Consider the following 20,772-nt stretch of genomic DNA (forward strand, 5'->3'; position numbering starts at 1 on the left):
AGGAGGACTTTCAGTGAGATAATCACACACAAGTGGTTGTGGGTGCTGTCAAAGGGCTGCTTCTCAACTCGAATGGCTGCGCGCTCTTGCACACAGTGTGGTGCCATTCTTGCTGATCTTTCAGTGCAGAACGCACAGCCGGTGCTAAGTCTCATCGCCACATTCCTACAATTGGCAGACCTTCACGGAATCTCACACAGTTTTTATGTAACACAGTGGAATTTCGCAGAGTAAAAATATGTGTGTGTCGCTGTAACCAGGTGACCGGGTCGAGGACTAATAGTCAGGACGGCTGTAATGAGAGTAACTGGTGGTCTGTAAACACTGAAGAAATCGTTGCTCCTTCTCCACAGGACGAACCTTTCACGTGGGGAACATCGTCAACGGAAATGCAACACGGCTCCTTTAACTGGAATACGGAGCAGGACGCCGGGACTGCCCCTGATGACGTAGCCTTCCTTTCATTGGTTAAAGGACCGGAATCGTGGAGGTCGGCGTGTGACGTCACCACCGGAGGCGAGGACCGGAGAGAGGAGGTCGTGGAAGATCGCCGCCAGGACGTGGAAACACCAACACGAGGACGAGAAGCAGACGAGCAGGGTGAAGCCCGGGACGTGGAAACCCCAACGCGAGGACGAGAAGCAGACGAGCAAGGTGAAGCCCTGTCTGAAGAAGACGTGCCAGGAGGCCAACGATTCCGCGCAGCGCCGTGCCACGCTCCCGAGGGAGGAGTGTGGCTCCGACAGGTACGGGACCGTATCTCAAACTGGGTGGGCAGACGGGGAACTTCAACCACCTCAAAAGACCTGACCCCTCCCTAGTATCCCTACACTACCCCGCCCTGTAAATCCCGACCCTCACAACCCTCACCAGAGCTTTCCGTAAGAGAATGTGAAACACTTAACGGTGATCCCTCACCCCTTGGTACCTGGGAACAAAAGTATATCAGGACGTGGCAGTAATTGGTCCTTTTCTTTATTTTGTTTTCGGCACAACCCCTGCGAGAGTTCCTTTGGAAGAGACGCCGGCCTGACATCCCGACCACGAAAGGACCTATACATCCTTGTTGTCATCACGGATCCTGCAGGGTTTGCCAAAGAGAGACTTACGTTTAGGAAAAAGAAACTGTATGTTAAAATAAAACCCTCTGTACCACGGCAACGTGTCCTGTCCATGCCTGACCCCCCTTTACAAGTGGTGTCAGAAGTGGGATCTCCTGACCCCCACCAGCAATCACTGATGGAGCAAGTCATCCAGCACCTTATTGAAGGACAGGACAAGCTGGAATGGGCGGTAAAAAATCAGATAACGGTAGCGGATGCTGATCGTGAACTGTTTAAGAATGCCCTAAGCGCCCAGATAGAGGGACTGCAGAAACTGGCCCAAACCCCAGTCACCGGTTCAGACCGTAGACTCGGAAGTCCCCATCCCTCCGGGGTAGCACTACAAAAATACGTGCCGGGGGAAGATCCGGATGCCTTCCTCTCGAATTTTGAGAGAGCCGCTCTAGCATGTGGATGGCCCCCAGAGAAATGGCCCTTTTTCCTAGCCCCGTTGTTATGTGGTGAGGCTCAAGCCGCTTACCAAGTCGCTAATCATGACGGTAATACCCCCTACGCCACCATCAAAGGAGTCATCCTGGACCATCTAGGTCTAGACCCCGAGGCCTACCGCATACGGTTCAGAAAGGAAAGAGGGGTAGCTGGGGAAAACCCCAAAACGCTGTATCTAAGACTGAAAATGGCAGCAGAGAAATGGCTTAAACCTGGCCAAAGAAGCAAAGAAGATGTTATGGACAGCATAGTACTAGAACAATTTATGGAGGCCTTGCCGTACGGAACGCAAAGGTGGCTTCGCCAGCATTCTGGTTTAACAGTAGCCCAGGCCATTGAAATGGCCACTAATTATTCTCGAGTACAACCCAGAACTTTTCCTTGGGACTCTGAAAAACCCAGTAAACCTCCAGTCACCATGAAAACTGACAAAAAGAAACCAGAGCTACCCCCTCCCGTCAGGCAAAAACCGTGGAGAGTGGATACTGTACCGTTGAAAGGACCCCAGTGCTTTGACTGCGGGGAGTGGGGACACATCGCCCGGATGTGTCCCAAAAGGAAACCAGCCGAAGAACCAATGGAGGTTGGCTATATTCCCCGAGCCGTTATGTACTCAGCAGAAATGGGTCCATCCTTTTATGTACGTATCCGGATCAACGATAAGACGATACGAGGGTTGTTAGACTCAGGGTGTAGACAATCTGTAGTGCAGGAGAAACTGGTTAGACCTACACAGATCATTCCTAACGAACAAGTACACATAAGGTGCGTCCATGGCGATGTGCGACCGTATCCGGTAGCACAATTGGTCATAGAACCTCAGGATAGAGCCCCAGTACAAATTAGGGTTGGGGTTATATCTTCTTTGCCGGAAGATATCATTTTGGGTATTGATAACCCCGACTTTATGTCACTTTTCAAAGACAAACTGTCATCTCAGAATAAAACAGCCAGTGCCTACCTAGTAAAGGAGCCGTGGGTATTGGATAGGAATTTCAGGTTTGCACAAGCCAACGACGCAACACTGATGAATGCGTGGGAGGCTGCTCATGTGGCACAAACTCTCACCCATGCTACATTCCCCAGATTTGTAATACAGAATGACTTGCTGTATCGAGAAGGAAAGGCAGGGGAAGGCCTTCAGTTAGTGGTACCGTGTGACTTCAGGGAACAGATCCTGTATTATGCCCATGCACATCTTACAGCCGGTCATTCCGGGGCCGAAAAAACCACCCAAAATATTGTGCGCCATTTCTTTTGGCCCGGCCTGTATAAAGAGGCGGAGATATACTGTAAGAAATGTGCCATATGTCAAAAGAAAAACCTGACGCGGCCCCAAGCTGTCCCTATGCAACCGATGCCTCTCATAGGTAAACCATTTGAAAGGGTGGGGATGGACCTTATAGGCCCCTTACCCCGGTCTTCCAGCGGAAACACTTATGCATTAGTCATAGTAGACTATCACACGAGGTTCCCTGAGGCTTTTGCATTGAAAACGCCCACTACCAAGAACATAGCAGACAGAATGGTAGAGTTATTCGCAAGAGTAGGATTCCCTAAAGAGATCCTTACGGATCAAGGTACTCCTTTTGTATCAAAATTGATGAAGGAAGTGTGCAAACTGTTAGATATGCATCAAATAAAAACCTCGGCATATCATCCTCAGACGGATGGCCTCGTTGAGAGGTATAATCGGTCGTTGAAAACAACCTTGAAAAAGATGTTATCTGTAGAGTGTAAAGAATGGGACCGGCTTCTTCCCCTAGCACTATATGTGTTACGGGCTCAAGTCCAAAGTAGCTTGGGATGTTCCTCCTTTGAATTATTATATGGAAGGCAACCTAGGTCCCTTCTAGAAATAACCAAGGAAGCATGGGAACAGGAAGGCATAGAAGAACAAAGATCCCTCTTGGAATACACTCAACAACTCCAATCCAAGTTGGGAAAGCTCAGAGACTTAGCGTATTCCCATGCAGAAACTCAACAACGTAAACAGAAATTCTACTACGATAAGGGAAAAAAATGGCGTACTCTAGAAAAGGGCGATTTGGTCTTGGTGTTGCTTCCTTCTTCTACACAGAAGTTTAAAAGCGAGTGGCTAGGCCCCTACCCTGTGATAGATACCATAGGCCGAACTACCTATAGAGTCCAGTTGTCCCCCTCCAGAAGCCAAACCTTCCACATAAACCTTCTGAAAAAGTGGATAGGACCCCCTCCAAGAGCAGCTCATTTTGGTTTACCAGTCTGTAAGTCCCAAAGTACCTTAGACCAGTTACCAGTCAACCCGGAGTTAACAGAACAGGAAAAGGAAAGCCTGTTACAGACTCTCAGTACCTTTTCTTCCATATTCTCAGACCTCCCGGGGCTGACTCATCTGACAGAGCACAAAATACTGACAGAGGAAGGGAAGATTATCAAGCAACGGCCATACAGGATTCCGGCTGCTAGGAGAGGGGATGTCAAAAGGGAGGTGGAAGAAATGCTCAAGTTGGGAGTCATCAGACCATCTCACAGCAACTGGTCATCTCCCATTGTGATGATCCCAAAACCAGACGGCTCCACTCGTTTCTGTATGGATTTCAGGGCTTTGAATGCCATATCGGCCTTCGACGCCTACCCCATACCACGAGTGGACGAGTTAGTTGAACGGATTGGAGAGGCTAGATATATAACAACCCTCGACCTTACAAAAGGTTATTGGCAGGTGCCCCTGAGAGAGGAGGACAGAAAAAAAACGGCATTTGCCACAGAGGAGGGACTCTACGAGTTCAATGTGTTGCCCTTTGGCTTACATGGGGCACCAGCCACCTTTCAAAGGTTAATGAATCATGTCCTATCAAACCTGAAACAGTTTTGCTCCGTCTACCTAGACGACATAGTGATATTCAGTAAGACCTGGGAGGAACATTTGAGACATGTGCAGGAAGTACTTCAGGCCCTGAATAAAGCAGGTTTGCATGTTAACGCAAAAAAATCGCGAGCAGCGTTTCCCAGGGTCAAGTATTTAGGTTTCCTGCTAGGAGAGGGAGTCATCGCCCCTCAGGAAGAGAAGGTTAAGGCTATCATGCAGACCCCTTTCCCTTCCAGCAAAAGAGAATTAAGGGGATTCCTAGGTCTAATTGGATACTACAGACGCTTTATAGAGAATTTTGCGGCCACTGCCAGCCCCTTGACGGATCTTCTCAGCCAGGCAGCCAAACCCTCTCAGTTGCGTCAACCCTCCAGGGAGGCCAGGGTAGCGTTCGAGGCACTAAAAAGAGCTATCACTACGAACCCGGTGTTGATTCCGCCGGACTACAGCAAAACCTTTTCGCTAGCCACTGATGCCTCGGAGGTAGGAATTGGGGCTGTATTGTCACAGGAGGGGGAGGATGGTAACGAACACCCTGTACTGTTCCTGAGTCGCAAGTTGCATCCCAGGGAACGGAAATACCCTACGATTGAACGGGAGTGCTTAGCCATTAGATGGGCTGTGGATAAACTAAGATATTACCTAGAGGGACGTCCATTTGTTCTCTACACGGACCATGCGCCATTACAATGGATGCAAAGGAACATGTCCCTTAATCCCAGGGTTCTTAGATGGTCCTTGTTCCTACAGCCCTTTTCCTTTGTCATAAAACACCGCAAGGGAAGGGACAACGCTAATGCGGACTTTTTGTCTAGGTCACCTCTTCTCCCCGATCGGGAGAATCCAGGGGGGGAGGTGTGTAACCAGGTGACCGGGTCGAGGACTAATAGTCAGGACGGCTGTAATGAGAGTAACTGGTGGTCTGTAAACACTGAAGAAATCGTTGCTCCTTCTCCACAGGACGAACCTTTCACGTGGGGAACATCGTCAACGGAAATGCAACACGGCTCCTTTAACTGGAATACGGAGCAGGACGCCGGGACTGCCCCTGATGACGTAGCCTTCCTTTCATTGGTTAAAGGACCGGAATCGTGGAGGTCGGCGTGTGACGTCACCACCGGAGGCGAGGACCGGAGAGAGGAGGTCGTGGAAGATCGCCGCCAGGACGTGGAAACACCAACACGAGGACGAGAAGCAGACGAGCAGGGTGAAGCCCGGGACGTGGAAACCCCAACGCGAGGACGAGAAGCAGACGAGCAAGGTGAAGCCCTGTCTGAAGAAGACGTGCCAGGAGGCCAACGATTCCGCGCAGCGCCGTGCCACGCTCCCGAGGGAGGAGTGTGGCTCCGACAGGTACGGGACCGTATCTCAAACTGGGTGGGCAGACGGGGAACTTCAACCACCTCAAAAGACCTGACCCCTCCCTAGTATCCCTACACTACCCCGCCCTGTAAATCCCGACCCTCACAACCCTCACCAGAGCTTTCCGTAAGAGAATGTGAAACACTTAACGGTGATCCCTCACCCCTTGGTACCTGGGAACAAAAGTATATCAGGACGTGGCAGTAATTGGTCCTTTTCTTTATTTTGTTTTCGGCACAACCCCTGCGAGAGTTCCTTTGGAAGAGACGCCGGCCTGACATCCCGACCACGAAAGGACCTATACATCCTTGTTGTCATCACGGATCCTGCAGGGTTTGCCAAAGAGAGACTTACGTTTAGGAAAAAGAAACTGTATGTTAAAATAAAACCCTCTGTACCACGGCAACGTGTCCTGTCCATGCCTGACCCCCCTTTACAGTCGCCCACCTATACTTCAAGCACTGTTTCTAACTCCAAATGATAACCTAACAAGAACCACTAGTTTTAAGAAAAAAGGTATTGTCAAATTAAAGAAATAACCTATACTTCTAAACCTAATCATAAACCATGCATATAAAACTAAACCTATAAAAATAAATATAATCACTAAATATAAATCATAAAGCTTAAACCGTGTTGCTGAAGAAAAGTTAAATGCATGTAAAAATACCTGTAAGAAATTGAGTAATTGCTTGGGGGGTGGCAGCCCCACTCGGGCAAAACCACATTCCTTGTCAGAGTGAATAGCAAATGTCACTAAATTACGCTGTACTTAGCCCTCTGGTTATCTTGGTAAAAAGCAACCAGGATTAACTCAGGGCCAAAGTGTAAAGTCTTTATGAGGCCCGCAACCAGTAATAAAGTGAAAAACAACACAAGAAAAATCCCAAACCAGTCTAGGAAGATAGAGTCATTTTAATTAATAAAGTAAAATAAGAACAACAAAAATCCAATCAGTAGAACCCAAGATATGCAATTTCAAACTTTTATGTAGATATAGAGCTTAAAAGCACAAAGAGCCTCCATGATCTTCTGGACATGCTAGACCAGGGAAAGTCACAAGTTAATGCTGAACACAATGGACCGAGGGCCAGAAACAGGGACCAGCTTAGTCCTGCAGAAAAAAGTTATGTTCCGTATGTCTGGTGCTAAGAGTTCCTTTTGTGATGGACGAAGCTTTGTGAAGTAGGGAGAGCTTCGTGGACAGTTGTTGCTGTAGCTCAAAGAGAAGGTTTGGTGTTGTGGAAAGTCATCACTGTAGTGCCAATGTCTAATCGGGCATTGCAGACTGTCATTGCTGGATCTTCGCATTGACGGTCACCTCGTGCTGTCATTGCTGTAGCGCAAAGTGCATATCTCAAGGAATATATGACGTTACAACGCAAAAAAATTACAACGCATGCCTTTACAACATGGTTTTTAAATCTCAACTACCATTATAATGCATGATTTTACAATGCATGCAATTACAATGCATTTTTAAAAACTACCAATACAACGCATAACATTACCACGCATACCATTATAAGTCATAATAATACTATTAGGGTAACAGTGGTGTAAGTGTTGGACAGTGTAGGGGTAAACATTACTATTCCCACTCCAGTGAGTGCAACAGTAGGGTAAGTGTAGGATAGTGTAGGGGTAAAAATTACTATTCCTACTCCAATGAGTGCAACAGTAGGGAAAATATTGGATGATGTAGGAGTGAAAATTACTATTCCCATGTACCCTAAAACCCATACCCACCCTAAAACTAAAAAATCTCCATTACTTACCTTATAATGCGTTGTAATGGCATGCGTTGTAGTGACATGCGTTGTAATGACTGCCTTGTAATGGCATGCAATGTAAAGGCAGTTACATTACAATAGATGCTTTGCAAAGGCAGTGCGTTGTAATGACTGCATTGTAATAGTTGTTTCCCATCTCACGTTGCTGGTGGTCGCTGTAGCATAAAGAGCTGGGTTCACCAGAGCTTTACATTGGTCGTCATCCCAGACGGCAGAGTGTCGGTGCGAACAGGCCCGTATGTGGTCACAAAGAGCCTAAAACGTCAAGATTTCTTCTTTTCCTGCAATGGAGTATACGCTAGTGCCAGCCTATGTTCAAGGGCCATGGAAATCACCTCTTTGGGATCAGGGACTCACCCAGGCACATGCTAGCAGGGCTCACTCAGTTCTAGTTATAGGTTCACACAGATACATTAGCAGCAGGTCAGCTAGGCAGTTGCAGGGAGGTCTCTGGAGTGTGTTGTCTCGCTGTAGCTCCAAACAGGAAATCAGCCAATTACCCTTAGAATCACTCAGGTTAGTCTGAAGTGAAGGGAGTCTGTTCAGTCTTCCTTTTCAGAGAGCAGAGTAGGCCTCAAGCAGCAGGGTAGTCGTCTGGTAACGTCAGGGCAGTCATTTGGGAAACAAGGTAGGCCTCAAGCAACAGGGCAGTATTCTGTGGACCAGGGAAATCCTCAATCCACAGGTTCAAGACAGTAATATTGAGTGACTCAAGAGGCCCAATATTTATACCTGTTGCCAACCTATGAAATGGGGGATTCTCTATACTACCCTCAGATCTGGTTCTGCAAACTTCTTTCTTTCCTCAGTCAAGGCACATGTGTCTGGGGTGACAATAGGCTGGTGTCAGGTTCCTTTTTGTGTGCTGGAGGCAAGCCCTTTGAATTGCAAGTGGGTAGAGATTAGCTCTGCCCCAACCATCCTGGTAGGATGGCCCATCCTGCCAACTCCTAGTTCCCTTTGTATCACTGTCTGGCAGGAATACGCAAACCTCAACACTAGAGCCATTCAATCCATGTGACCTAGGTTACTGGAAGAAGGCATAGATTGTTTGGACGAGAAAATGTCAACTTTCTTAAAGAGGTATTTTCAGAACTGTGACTTAAAAACCAACTTTACCATTCAGTAGGATTTTAAGTTACAATTCATTTGAGTCTAAACATGACATTTTTACCTGACCCAGTCAAATGTTACCACATATTAAATGCAATAAGTCAATCCAATGTTATCCAATGGGAAAGATAGGTCATCAGTAGTGGAAAAGAAAGTTAGGAATTTTTCCCTACCAGGACATTTTAAACTTAAGAAATGTTGTCCTACTTTTTTAATACAATGCAGCCTGCCCTATGGGCCTTTAGTACCTACAAAAGGGGTTACTTTTATATATATTACAAAGGAAGGTTTAGGCCTCACAAAGGGTTTATTTTGCAAGGTCGAAATGGCACTACAAGCTGCAATGGCAGGCCTAAGACACATGTTAAGGTGCTATTTCAGTGGGTGGCACAATCAGTGCTACAGGCCCACTTTTAGCATTTTATTAACAGGCCCTGGGCATGTGCTGCACCACTTCTCTAGAGACTTACAAGTAAATTAAATATGCCAATTAGGTATAAGACAATTCTACCATGTGTTAAAGAGAGAACACAAGCACTTTAGAGCTGATTAGCAGTGGTAAAATGTGCAGTGTCCTAAACGCCAACACAAAGAAGTTCAGAGAACATCTGAGTGAAGGCAAAAGATTTGGGGATGACCCTACAGAAATGGCCATGCTCCACAGGCACCAACAACGCCATTACACAAACCAGTGTCTTTAACCTGGGATGGAAAAAACATATGATTTTCCTAAAACTGAAGTCTCTCTTATCTGCACATGTACAATGAATCTCTCCAAAGTCCTCTCTGTGTTAGTGCTCAGGTCCCTGATGCCCCTTTCATCCAAAGGAGATGGGGGGGGGGGTTGGTTTGCTGTCTTGTGGCTTTGTCTGAAGAATGGGCCAATGGGCCATAATTAGATCTGGGCATAGGATCATCTTACTATCAACACACTTCTAAATACAGTGCATTATAGATTGCTCCCACAGTGCCTCTGAATGCTTTCTGTGCCAGCTGTTGTCGATTGTTGAGGAACCCACACTATGGGTAAATGGTATGGCAATTTTTAATATCATAACAGTTTTTTCCAATAGAAAATACTCTGGGAATCCACACTTTGGTTTAGGAGTGCAAGAGTCTCCTTAGGCTGGTTAGGACATTGGTGTGGATTTTTCTGTTTTTCTCATTTTCTAATGGTGAGTACAATCATACTGATGATGTGTTTGGTGTGTCTGATCAGTCTATGGTGTATACTTGCATCAATGCTGCCTCTGCTAGTTTGCTGTGCTTTACCAATGCTGTGAGATGAGTGAGGACTGGCGAGCTACTATCTACCCGTTCGCTCTGCTGCTGCCTTTTCTGGGTTTGTTATGTGAGTGATTGAAACGCGTGCTGTTTGAGATATGCTTGTTTCCTTATGACGAAGATATTCATTTACTGTCTGTTTTGTAAGTGTTACATGTGTTATAGGAAAATGTTACCTGGATTAAGCATTATGTAACTACTCAACTGCCTAGTATTTGTTGGAAGACCTTCCTTGATTCGAAATTAATGGTGGTAATGTATATGAGGCAAACAGTTGCTTTTCTGCACATACTGCACGTGATCTTTACAAAGGAAGAGGCTTTCGCCCCGTTGCCTGTGCTCTACTTGCTCACCTTATGATGTAAGCTGCCACTGCTGCTGTCTTCTGTACCTGCTGTGTTGTGAGGGGAATTATGTCTGCCTTCCTTTCTGTGCATGTTCTGTGTGTAGGAGGATGGGTTCCAATCTGATGCTGCCATTGCAGTTTCTGGCTGTGTGTTATGTGCAATTTTTCTACGTGTACTGTTTTTGCTGTACCTATTTTATGTGGATTTGTGAGTTGATTAAGAAATGGTGTAGGACACAGGTAGATGAAAGCGCCTCAAAGCAAGGTGAAGGTAGCTGAAGAAAGGTATTTTTAAATGTACTAAGCCAATGAGAACATATATTAGCGTGTCAGAAGTACCTCTTAGTCTATATATCTCAAAAACAAGCAACTGGCACAGTAAATAAGCATTGGCCAAGCTAATAGACTTGATGCTAACGTGCCAAAGCATTTACGCTCATGCGTTCAAAAATACTGTTTACATATGTTTGCATGCACAAATGCTTTTTTTCACATGAAGCCTGTCCTATTGGCTACACTATGGTAGGGAAGACTATAGCAAAAGGGATATATTTATGTATTGAATGCATATGCAGGTTAAAGAATTGAACGTGACAGACAGCGTGATGATTGAGTGTACTTTTCAGAGGTAAAATAGAACCTCATGCGTTCCAATTGGTGCATTTCCTGAAAGGTGAGATGATGCACCAAAGAGCCAATAGCATGAGGTGAGAGAGTAATATTCCTCTGGGTGGAATCAAAAACCTCTCTGTGTACAATGTAAAGTGATTGTATCAATACACTTTGAAGACAGTTGCACTGTCAAGTCAGACCTAAAAAAGTGTATCCAGGAGGAAAAAGGCATCCCACATATAATTTAATTGACGGAAAGGTTGCACTTCCGGGATTCCTGTCCATTTCCATCACTGATTTGAAAAAAAGAGACATTACAAGATCTTAGACGGTGGTTGTTGTTTTAAAGCAGTCTCTTCCATTTAGAAAATAGTGGCAAATGTTTTTATCCATATGAGGTGTTGAGTTGTTGGTGCGTCTTTGTCCTGTATTTGCATCCTGCTGGGTTGCACAGCTCCTTCCATGTCCTATGGTGGGTCACCTCGTAATGTGTGGTGCTACCAAGGGATAGGTACTCTTAGTGCAGCAGGTGCAGTGACACTGGGGTCCAGGGTGTCAGGGGCTCGCTACACAGCAATGATGGTTGCTTTTTTGTATTATTACTCAAGCAGGGGGCAGTAAGAGAGTTTTCTCTGCTTGGATTATGGCCCAGGGCGCAAGTGCTACGCCACCGGGTTCCACAAGGTTATTAGCATTTTGTTAAAGAACCCATTTCCAGTTTGTGTAAGGGTAATTTAATGTCAATTTCATTTGTCGATAGAACTGGGCCCCTCGGCCCCTCATCTGATTGCCACGTGCTCAGATTGATCTTTACAGCAGACCCTCGAGGCAGCGAAGGTTCTAGAAGGGAAAGGGCAATCTTTGCCAAAGCATTAGGACTCTCAGCTCTCGGAATATCTGCGGAGCAGGGAAAGATAAGAATGTAAGCCATTGAATTGTGTGATAGAGAAAAAAAAACAGGACCCATAACCCCGAAGGAGTAATACAATTTTTATTAGGCTGGTATTATCCGATTAATCCGGCTCAGCGTGAGGTGTACTTTTGTTTGGGAAGCGATGAGGTAAGTTCATTAGTTTGTACACCGAGGGCTTGCTTGCCTTACCGCGCAACCGAACGGTAGCAATCCCAGGGAGAGCCTGCAGATCTCACGAACACCTGTCAAGATAAACACACAGCTCTCGGGGGAATCAGCCTGCCGACTCCACGAAGGGAATCTGGGGGCCGGAGAGCAGGTCTCCGGCTCAAGCGGCACGGAGCCGAAACCTGATTAACGGGTTTCAGAAAAGCGACTGAGGTCAGAGAGATCTCGCGCGGGAGGTGAAGTGAAAACACGCAATCATCCAGCACTGGAAGAAATGTGTTCACGTTGCTGTAGCATGCCGCCGCCTACGTGTGCCTGAGAGATACTGGCTTCTTTGGGGGGGCGGGGAGGGGGGGAGTTGTAGTTTAAATAGAGCTCTGGGACAGAGACGTGGGGGGCTGTGCCCAAATCCGTATCAACAACGGTCACCAAGAGACATTATAAAAGCGCGATGCCTCTTTGAAAGCCAAACTGTAGAGCATTTTTGGGGATGTATGTAGACGGAGGGGGGAAGCAATAATCTTTGGGTCAGATATTAGCGTGTTTGCTCGTGTGTATACCGCGTAAGTGTGGTGTAACTGTGCCTTTGTGTGTGACCACCCACATGCGATTGGTACGCTTTCACACTAAAATAAAAAATAAATCCCTCTACCTAAAGTGCTTGCTGCCACAGCCTACTACTTCTAGGCGCTGTGAATAACTAGGTGACTCTAGCCACCACGGACCATTCGGTGGATCTTGATAGATGAATATGAGAGTCAGACTGCCTGCCATGCCTCGTAGCTGTAAACTGTATGCTGCGCAAAAATGTCAGCAGCAGACGCCATAACACCCTGAGCTGCCTTATCTTCTCACTAACGAGTACCGGTTAATTAGTGTGTGTGCCTATTTTATCTTTCATCTATAAAGACGTGTGTGATTTTGGTTTGTGTTGTGTGTCCGGTGTGTGTCCTATATGGCCGCGTGTACGGATGTCACTGCCTCTGTGTGGGTGCATGGGCTTGTGTTGAGTGGTCCACCCTTGCCTTTCATGTCTGTACAAAGAAAGCTCCTAGAAGCCATTGCTTGAGAACACGGGCATGAGAAATAGACCCTGCTTGCAAATAGAGATGTGTGCAACTAGCAGCGCCGAAAATTCGGTGTTTGACGGAGCGGCGGTGTCTTTGACATACTCACTCGACAGGGCTTGAGCACACCTGGGCGAGCAAATGTTAAGCTGCAGAGAAAAAAAGAAATCCCGGCGGAATCCTCTATTGCCTTCAAGACGTGTAACCAAGCTTCCAAGTTATGCGAACATGTGAACGGTAGGTGGTGGAGGAGGACGGCCAGACCAGGAGGAGGATGCTCACATGCCTTGTGGGTGTTTTTTCTATTTTTTGGTCGTGGGATGTGCTGTGCGATCGATTCTCCCTTCCAAGGATGCGCTGCCGGAGCGGTAATGCACTTGTAACTTGCTTCCTATGTGGTGGCTGATGGCAGGCAAGAGCAGGAAGGTTTCCCGAGCTGGGGCGCTCGCCTCCCTCCCCTTCCCCCCTTCCCAGACGCACGCTTCCTCTGCATTGCATCCAAGCCTCGGTGATTTGCTGTTTGCAGACTGCAGATTTGCATAGCCTTCTCCTCGCGAGCGTGTTTCCCTCCATCAGCTCCTTCCCGAATAGTGCACTATTCTCCGGAAGCCTCCCGCCCCGTTGATCCCCGCGAGGAGGCTGAGCCGCGCGTGGCTGAGGAAGAGGCTGGGGGTCTGAGCGCGCGTGCCGGGGTCCTCCGGCTTTGGGCTGGGCGCAGACGGCGCGAGGGAGCGGGAAGGCGACGCTCGCGCTCCGCCACGCCAAACTCCGCCAACAGGCGCTCATTGGCACCTGCACCTACTGGGATACCTATCTCTGGATTGTGATGGCTCTTTTTAGGGGGACTCTGGCCCGCTTTCAGCCCTGACACCTATGGAGTATTCCTGACAAGAAATTCTCTGATTGGAACTTGGGCTTCACTCTCCAAAGGGGCCAGTTGAGCAGGCACACGACCTGGATTGCTTCTACCCTCGGATATGGTTGTGGATTCTATGTGGTTCCTGTTTGGCAAAACACCTGGAAAAAGGACCAGCACTTGTATAATGTTTCTACTCTAGGAGGAGATCGAAGCTAGAACCATAGGGCGCCCTCTGGATAGAAATACAGTGGCAGTCATTCTAAGCCCAGGATGCCAGGTGGCAAGAACCTGTGAGTGCTGTACCCATCGAGTGTCTTTGGCAGCTGTGGTGTCAAGGGTGGCTCCCCTTCCCGTCCCCACGCCGCCATGCAGCCACGGCTGGGGGCGGAATGGAACAGCAGTGGTTTCTCTACCTGTGCAGGGGGCAGGCTGGGTGTTGCCACCTTCCTGCTCCTGCGGCTGGCACTGCTTTGGACTATACCACTCTCCGTCCTCAGCGGGCTCTTTGGCGCTGCCTCCACGTTGGGGGCCCACCACATCCACCACTTCCACAGCCCAGGTGGGGGCCTTGGCGGGAAGCACCAGTCATCTGTGCCCATCGCCATCTACAGATCGCCGGCTTCCCTGCGGGGACATGGTGGGTTACCTCTGGCTTGTGTGTTTCAAACTGCATACTAGAGTGTTGAAGACATGCTTAATACATGCAAAGCTGCTGCATCTGTGAAGTATTAACTAGGGCAATTACTCACTCTCTTCTGTGTATGAACTGAGTGGAATAAGAGATATAAGAATGTCATTGCTTAACTCTATCTCTTCCACCTGGCAGTAAATGCCTTCAGATAGCTCCTAAATGCCACCAAAAGGCACCTTATAAGCGCTTTCACTTGTAAAAGGAAATAATTGTATGCTATGTCTAAGTTGGAGGGGCTCTGTTGAAAATGCAGAGCTAGCAGAAAAATGTGCATTCCTGCTCTTGGGAATTTCATGTATTTGTACATGTAACAGCTAAGCATTGCAAGGTGATCTACAGTGAGGCACCTGCATGTGGACATATCTTACACCATCGTCCTTAAATGTGTCTTCAATAAAGTGAGCCCTGTAAGAGAAGCCAGACCCAGGACAGGAGTCTAGCAGGCACTCACGGATGAACCTTAAAGGCACATTGTCCCCAGCAGGAAGCAACTCTAGGAACAAATGAATGAATGAATACATTAAATTAAACATCTAAAAGATGCAATACCCGTAGTAGGTGATGTTAGGCAATCGAGTTTCAGATTCCAGGCACACCGCTGCCCCTGTAGTGTTGGAAGCAATGCTAGGAACACATGAGTTGCTTCTCTGTTAGAATTCTTCTAGTCTTGGCAAATTTGACTCCAGGTGAAGAGTGGGTAAGAGAGGGCAAGCACAATATGCATGGTTATTAGTCAAAAGTAGTGTCATAGAAAGCATGGAAGCTGTAGGATATCAGCTGTTCAGTAGGTTAGATTGCACTCTTGTTGGACATAATAGAATAAGCCTTTCTGTAAGGGCCTCATTTTACTCCAGGGAGGGACTGGAGAGTTAATTTTATGTTTTTTCAAAGTAGACTATTTTGAGATTGCTTGGTCTTTCTGGAACTTCACTTGATTTTCACAATCATTGGAACCTAAACACAGCTCTAGTATAAATGTTATCTTCAGGAAAAAAATTGGAGGGATGTTTAATAGTGTGATTATGCTGGTAGGTATGTCACAGTAGATGGGGCAAGACAGTAAATTGCACCAGTCTGGGTAATTTTCAATGGTGCCAGTCTGCTTTACCCTCCTCATTGGTACTTGTGCACCAATCGGACATTTGTACTGACTGACTATACCCAAATGGCTATTTTTTACAACAGTCATTCGGTGCAAAGGGGGTTTTTGCAATGGCTCTTAGTGCAAATGCCACTTATAAACTCTCTGCTAACAATACTAAATTGCCCAGAACCAGTGCAAATTTGCCTAGTGCCAGTGAAATGTATTTAATGTGGTCCATATTCTTGTAGACAGATTGTAAATTATAAAATCGGGGAGAACACAGATGAAATTCTAGCTGCTCTTATTTGACCAACTTGAGTGATCTTTGGCAGCTGACTTTACAGCAAGATGCCTCGGTTTTCGAATCAAACAATATTACAAATGGTTAGAACTTGGCCAATGCCTCCAGCTGAACACAATGTAAAACTGGACATTCAGATGTACAATGCACATGTCGCTGATGGAAGTCAGGTCTCGATCCTAAATATTCGCACGTGTTCGTGTTCATATGACCTTGAGTGCTGGCGATGCCACTCCTTTCGTAAGTCTCCATGATCCCTTGTTCCCCGAGATTGCTCATGTAAAATTGCAATAGGAAAGGCAGAGCCAGATTGACTTTTGAACACAGTACATGAGCCTTATCTAAAGTCTGGTGACTGGCAGCGGTGTACAGCGAAAGCCGTTCCCCAGTGCCATGTAATGGGCAAGTGGCGAGTTCCCTCTGGGGACAGGTGTGAAGCAGGCCCCTGAATACTTTTCTGCACGGCCATTGCAATGTCACTCGGTCTGCTAGGCTTTTTTCCTGCCTGCCCACTTGTCGGTTAGTAACCTGACACTTTGCCTATCGGCCCGACATCCCTTTTGCAGCATTATCTGGTCCTCTTCTCCGCACAGTTCATGTGGTCCTGCTTATACTATGCCTGTCTGCCCAGCTCTCTTATCTATGCGACTTGTCTGCCTGTCAGCCTGACGACCTTTCTAGCTACCCCATCTGGTGTGCTTTCTCTGTGGCATCTCCGCTTTACACATTGCCTCTATCTGCTCAGCGCGCCGTCCTCCAGTCTGCCGAACTGATTTCCCCTCAAGTCAGAAGCCATGTCTCTAATGCATGTACATCGCGCCGTCGCGCGCCTTTCTTCCGTCTCTCTCCTCTCATACTCGCATTCCCCCATTCATCAATCTACAACAAATGACCAATCTACGCATATCATCCACTGTCCTTCGTACCAGCACTAGCTCTTTCCAAAAGAAACCCTTCCCTCCTCGGTCAAAGTTCAGCTAATTCTGAAGAGAAAACAGATGATGCAGGGCATGTTTGGGGCACACGGCTAGCAGTGTGCGCGAGACACAGCGCTGATAATTCCAGATAGAAGTCGGTATATTGATGCAATCGATTACACTAACGCCTGTATATGAAAATAACATTCGAGTTGTGCTACCCGTCCATACATTTGGAAGCACACGAAACCATGCTCACCTCGCTGCCTTTAAGATTACCCCTGCATATGCTTTCTTCACCCTAATCTAGGCGCTTTTCAGACGTCAGGATGCCTCTCATGTGCAATGTGCATTTTAATATAAAACAATGCAATGTACATCAGTGCCTTTTGTAAATGGACTGAGCAGCGCCCGCTCTCCCCTTACGTCGATGGCTGACGGTCCCGGCCGGGTCAGGGTGAGGTAAAGAGCGGTCGTGTTTGGGCTTTGAAGCCGGAGCTGAGCTCCCTTCGCCTCTGACGCGCCCGAGCCAGAGGGGGGCCGCGTGCCGCTGCTCACGAGGCGCCGCTCCATTCCTCTTCATTTTCTTATCGTGCCACGCTTCATTTGCACTATCATGGCGCGTCAGTTACACGGGTTACAAGCTGCCAAGGCGGAGCACGCTCTTCACCTTTGCATATTTATGCTCGCCGGCACACCTCAGAGCCCCTTCTCCCTCTCCAATAAAAAAAAAATGTTTTTTCTATTTTGTCTGTGTGCTGCTGACAAAGGAAACACTCCGATGCCAAACAGGCTTTTAAATAATGAGTTCGTTGCGAGGGTAATGTACGAAGTTTAAAAACGAGAGCTTGGCATAACTCCGGTGGCTGAAGTGGCGGTGGTGAGGTTGGTTGGAGGGGAGGAGGGGGAGGGGAACAGTGGTCTGTGGCCACCCAGAGTCTCCTACTTCCAGTTCACACAGTCTAGGGCAGCCCCCCTTCGTTATTTGCATATAAAGTGATATATATTTTGCATTGCTATTCAATGGTGGGTTGGGGCAGGTGTATCTCCGTCCGAAACGAGTTGGACGTTTAAGTGAGACGGGGCTTCTTCGCAAAACGGTCATACGTCCCACTCTTTATGCTTTCAGACGTGGTAGTCTTTTAACAGACTGTCCTCACAAACAGGACTCTTGCAACAATGTTGGCAAAACGTAGGTCTTGTTTTAAAAACCGTGAACGTTTACTCGAGTTACTACGGCCAAAACCCGAGCGAAATCTGTCAGTTCTCACAAGCGAGAGCTGTGGTGCGTAAGTACACGTTTACCCATGTAAATAGACTCTTTAACACGTTTACAGTAGTTCTGCAGAAATAACATCTTTTTCACTGAGCACCTGGTAACGCAAGCACGGTCCGTGCGGATTATGAATTAATGAGGTGTTTCAGTGCAGCGCGAGTGGCAGGTTGCTTTATGACATTTGGCAGTAAGAGACCAGATATCTCTTGCCACAGTGAACATGTAATCTGATAGCACACAGGAGCCATGTCTTAAACAATAGGGCTTGAATGGCAGGCCATTGGCAATGGCGAAGTGGCTAATCGCGGCTCATTGTCTCAAGTGTTGTCTGAAAGACTGAAAAATAGCACGTTTACAGCAACGATGGATGACGCAGAGTAGAAATGCCTGGTACTCTGCCGAATAAATGCTCAGTCCATTATATGCGTTTTTATTAAGTCTGGTGTTAGCCAAAACCCTTTGATTTTAGTACCTATACATTTATAAATTACTTCTAGGGACTTTCGGCCAGCCTACTTCACCCATTGCGTCATTTGCAATACTCACTCAAAGAGGCTCTTCATCTATTGGTCTACTATTGTGTCATTCACATTTTCTTATGACTACAGCATCCAGCAAGGGGCTATGAATCAGCCCACTCCATCTTTTGTCTAACTTCACTGTCCTTTCAAAAAGAGCACAACCACACACAATGTAGTTTCCTTAATTGCCAGGGACTGCTTTGCAATATATGGTTTTTGAAACAAAACATATTTTTCCAATAACGTTTTTAAAAAAAAAAATCATGACAAAATAAACAAGCCTTGACAAAGGCAAAATGCTGGTTGTACACGACTAAGAGAGCAAACACATCCATAGCAGGTAAAATTTTATTGAAAGCCCCCAAATTATAATAACTTATATATCTATAAAAATTGAGCCTATTGAAAAGTTCAAGAAAAGAGATAACATTTCCATGGAAGAGCTCACTGTGTAAAATGTTTGAGCTCACGTGTTCTCTAGCATTACAGAAACAAGTGGAAAAGGGTTCCATGCCATGAGCCAAGGACTTAGCAACAGGTGTATGAGTACATGAGCACAGCATTATGAGGGGCCTATGCACCCCACTATTGGCTGCCTTTTGCTCCCCATCTGGGTTGCAGGGGTTTTTCATTTTCCTTGCTTCAACAAGGGCCAATGGAATCCTTGCTACACAAATAACTGAAAAAAACTGAAACAGAGCATGGGCACCCATGAATACATTAAAAAATCAATGTATCATGTGTGTATTAATATTAGCTGCAAAATTGTCAAAAAGAAGATGAGACAGGAAATGGGGCTGAATAATAGTAAAGCTCAATATAGCAGAAGGAAGGAGTCTGGAAGAGGGATAAAAGTCCTTAATTGAGAGGTAAAATATCATTAGTACCTCAAGCCAGCTGTTGACTCACCATTTCTGACATGATAGCAGACAAGCAGCTAAATACTCATGCCTTCACTTCTACCTCGATATTCCGCACAGAAAAGGTTGTGGATCCAGAAAGTAAACACCTTCATTCTCATTGGTAGCAATTTGTCCAATGCATGCTCAGAATGCATGGGCATATCACAGGTTAATCATGGAAGAGGATCTTGTCCCTTTTAATTGTAACTGCATATATTCTTTGAAAATTCAACATACTGCAGGCCTGGCACATTCATGTTGGCATACATACATTTAAATTTTAACCTATGAATGAAAGTTTGATTTACAAAACTATAATACAAGTATAATCATGCATGTGTCTGACTTACAGATATGCCTATAAGAGACACACGGACCACAAACATAATTTTTTCACAAACACAACCACTGAAAGTTCTCTATGATTAAAAATAGAGAAAGTATCTACATTCTCCAGAAACATTTTACACACTAACAAATAAAGTAACACCTCTAGCTAACAAAGTAACAGTATTTGTTTTCAAAGAACATGATTATTGTTATTGATTTGGGTTTTAGTATTAGGGACAACAAGTAGTTTTTTTGTCCGTGACAAGCTATGTTCCAGTCCAGAGATTAGGATTTATAAACCTGACAGATCCAGGAACCACGAGAATGGTATTTTAAGTATTATGAAGTAGTTGTGCAAACAGTGACAACAACAAACTCACTTGAGTCTTATGGCAATCGTAACTGAAACTGTTTTTCAGCTTATTGTCCAAATGAAGGTTCTTAGCAATTATCATTGATAGACTGAAATACACTTATTAATGTTCTCTCGGGTAATATATAGTTGTTACTAACACTTATGCTCATTGGGTCATGGCAATGTAGTAATCTTCACCATCCTATGTCAGACTTTTATTTGAATTTTTTCTTTACTTAATAGTAGAATACAAAAGGGGATACATTTCCATTGCTGTTGTTGTTGCTCCTGCAATTTAAGTCCTGAGGACCTTGGTATCTACTTCAGTTTGTTTATTATTATTCAGTAGTTAATATTATGCATTATTTGTTTTTCTTATGAATTAAAATCAATCTTGACACAACATAAATCATTTGAATCACATTTTTCTTATAACTTTTACTCAATTTACCAATTTTTCTATTTTTTTTCTAA

General features: G+C 46.0%; 2 protein-coding genes across 18 annotated transcripts in view; both read left to right on the top strand.

The window, feature by feature from the left end:
• The window catches only part of NRXN1 (neurexin 1), a 1,556,457-nt gene that overhangs the window by 1,199,169 nt on the left and 336,516 nt on the right, over nucleotides 1-20,772 (top strand). The window lies entirely within an intron of this gene.
• On the top strand, nucleotides 353-6,110 carry LOC147709161 (uncharacterized). The gene is made up of 2 exons (XM_086925444.1): nucleotides 353-746; nucleotides 5,365-6,110. The coding sequence occupies exons 1-2, from the start codon at nucleotides 390-392 to the stop codon at nucleotides 5,830-5,832; spliced, it is 825 nt and encodes a 274-aa protein (XP_086781570.1). The 5' UTR covers nucleotides 353-389; the 3' UTR covers nucleotides 5,833-6,110.

Source organism: Lissotriton vulgaris, chromosome 6 (assembly GCF_964263255.1).
Source record: "Lissotriton vulgaris chromosome 6, aLisVul1.2, whole genome shotgun sequence".
Classification (NCBI taxonomy): Eukaryota; Metazoa; Chordata; class Amphibia; order Caudata; family Salamandridae; genus Lissotriton; species Lissotriton vulgaris.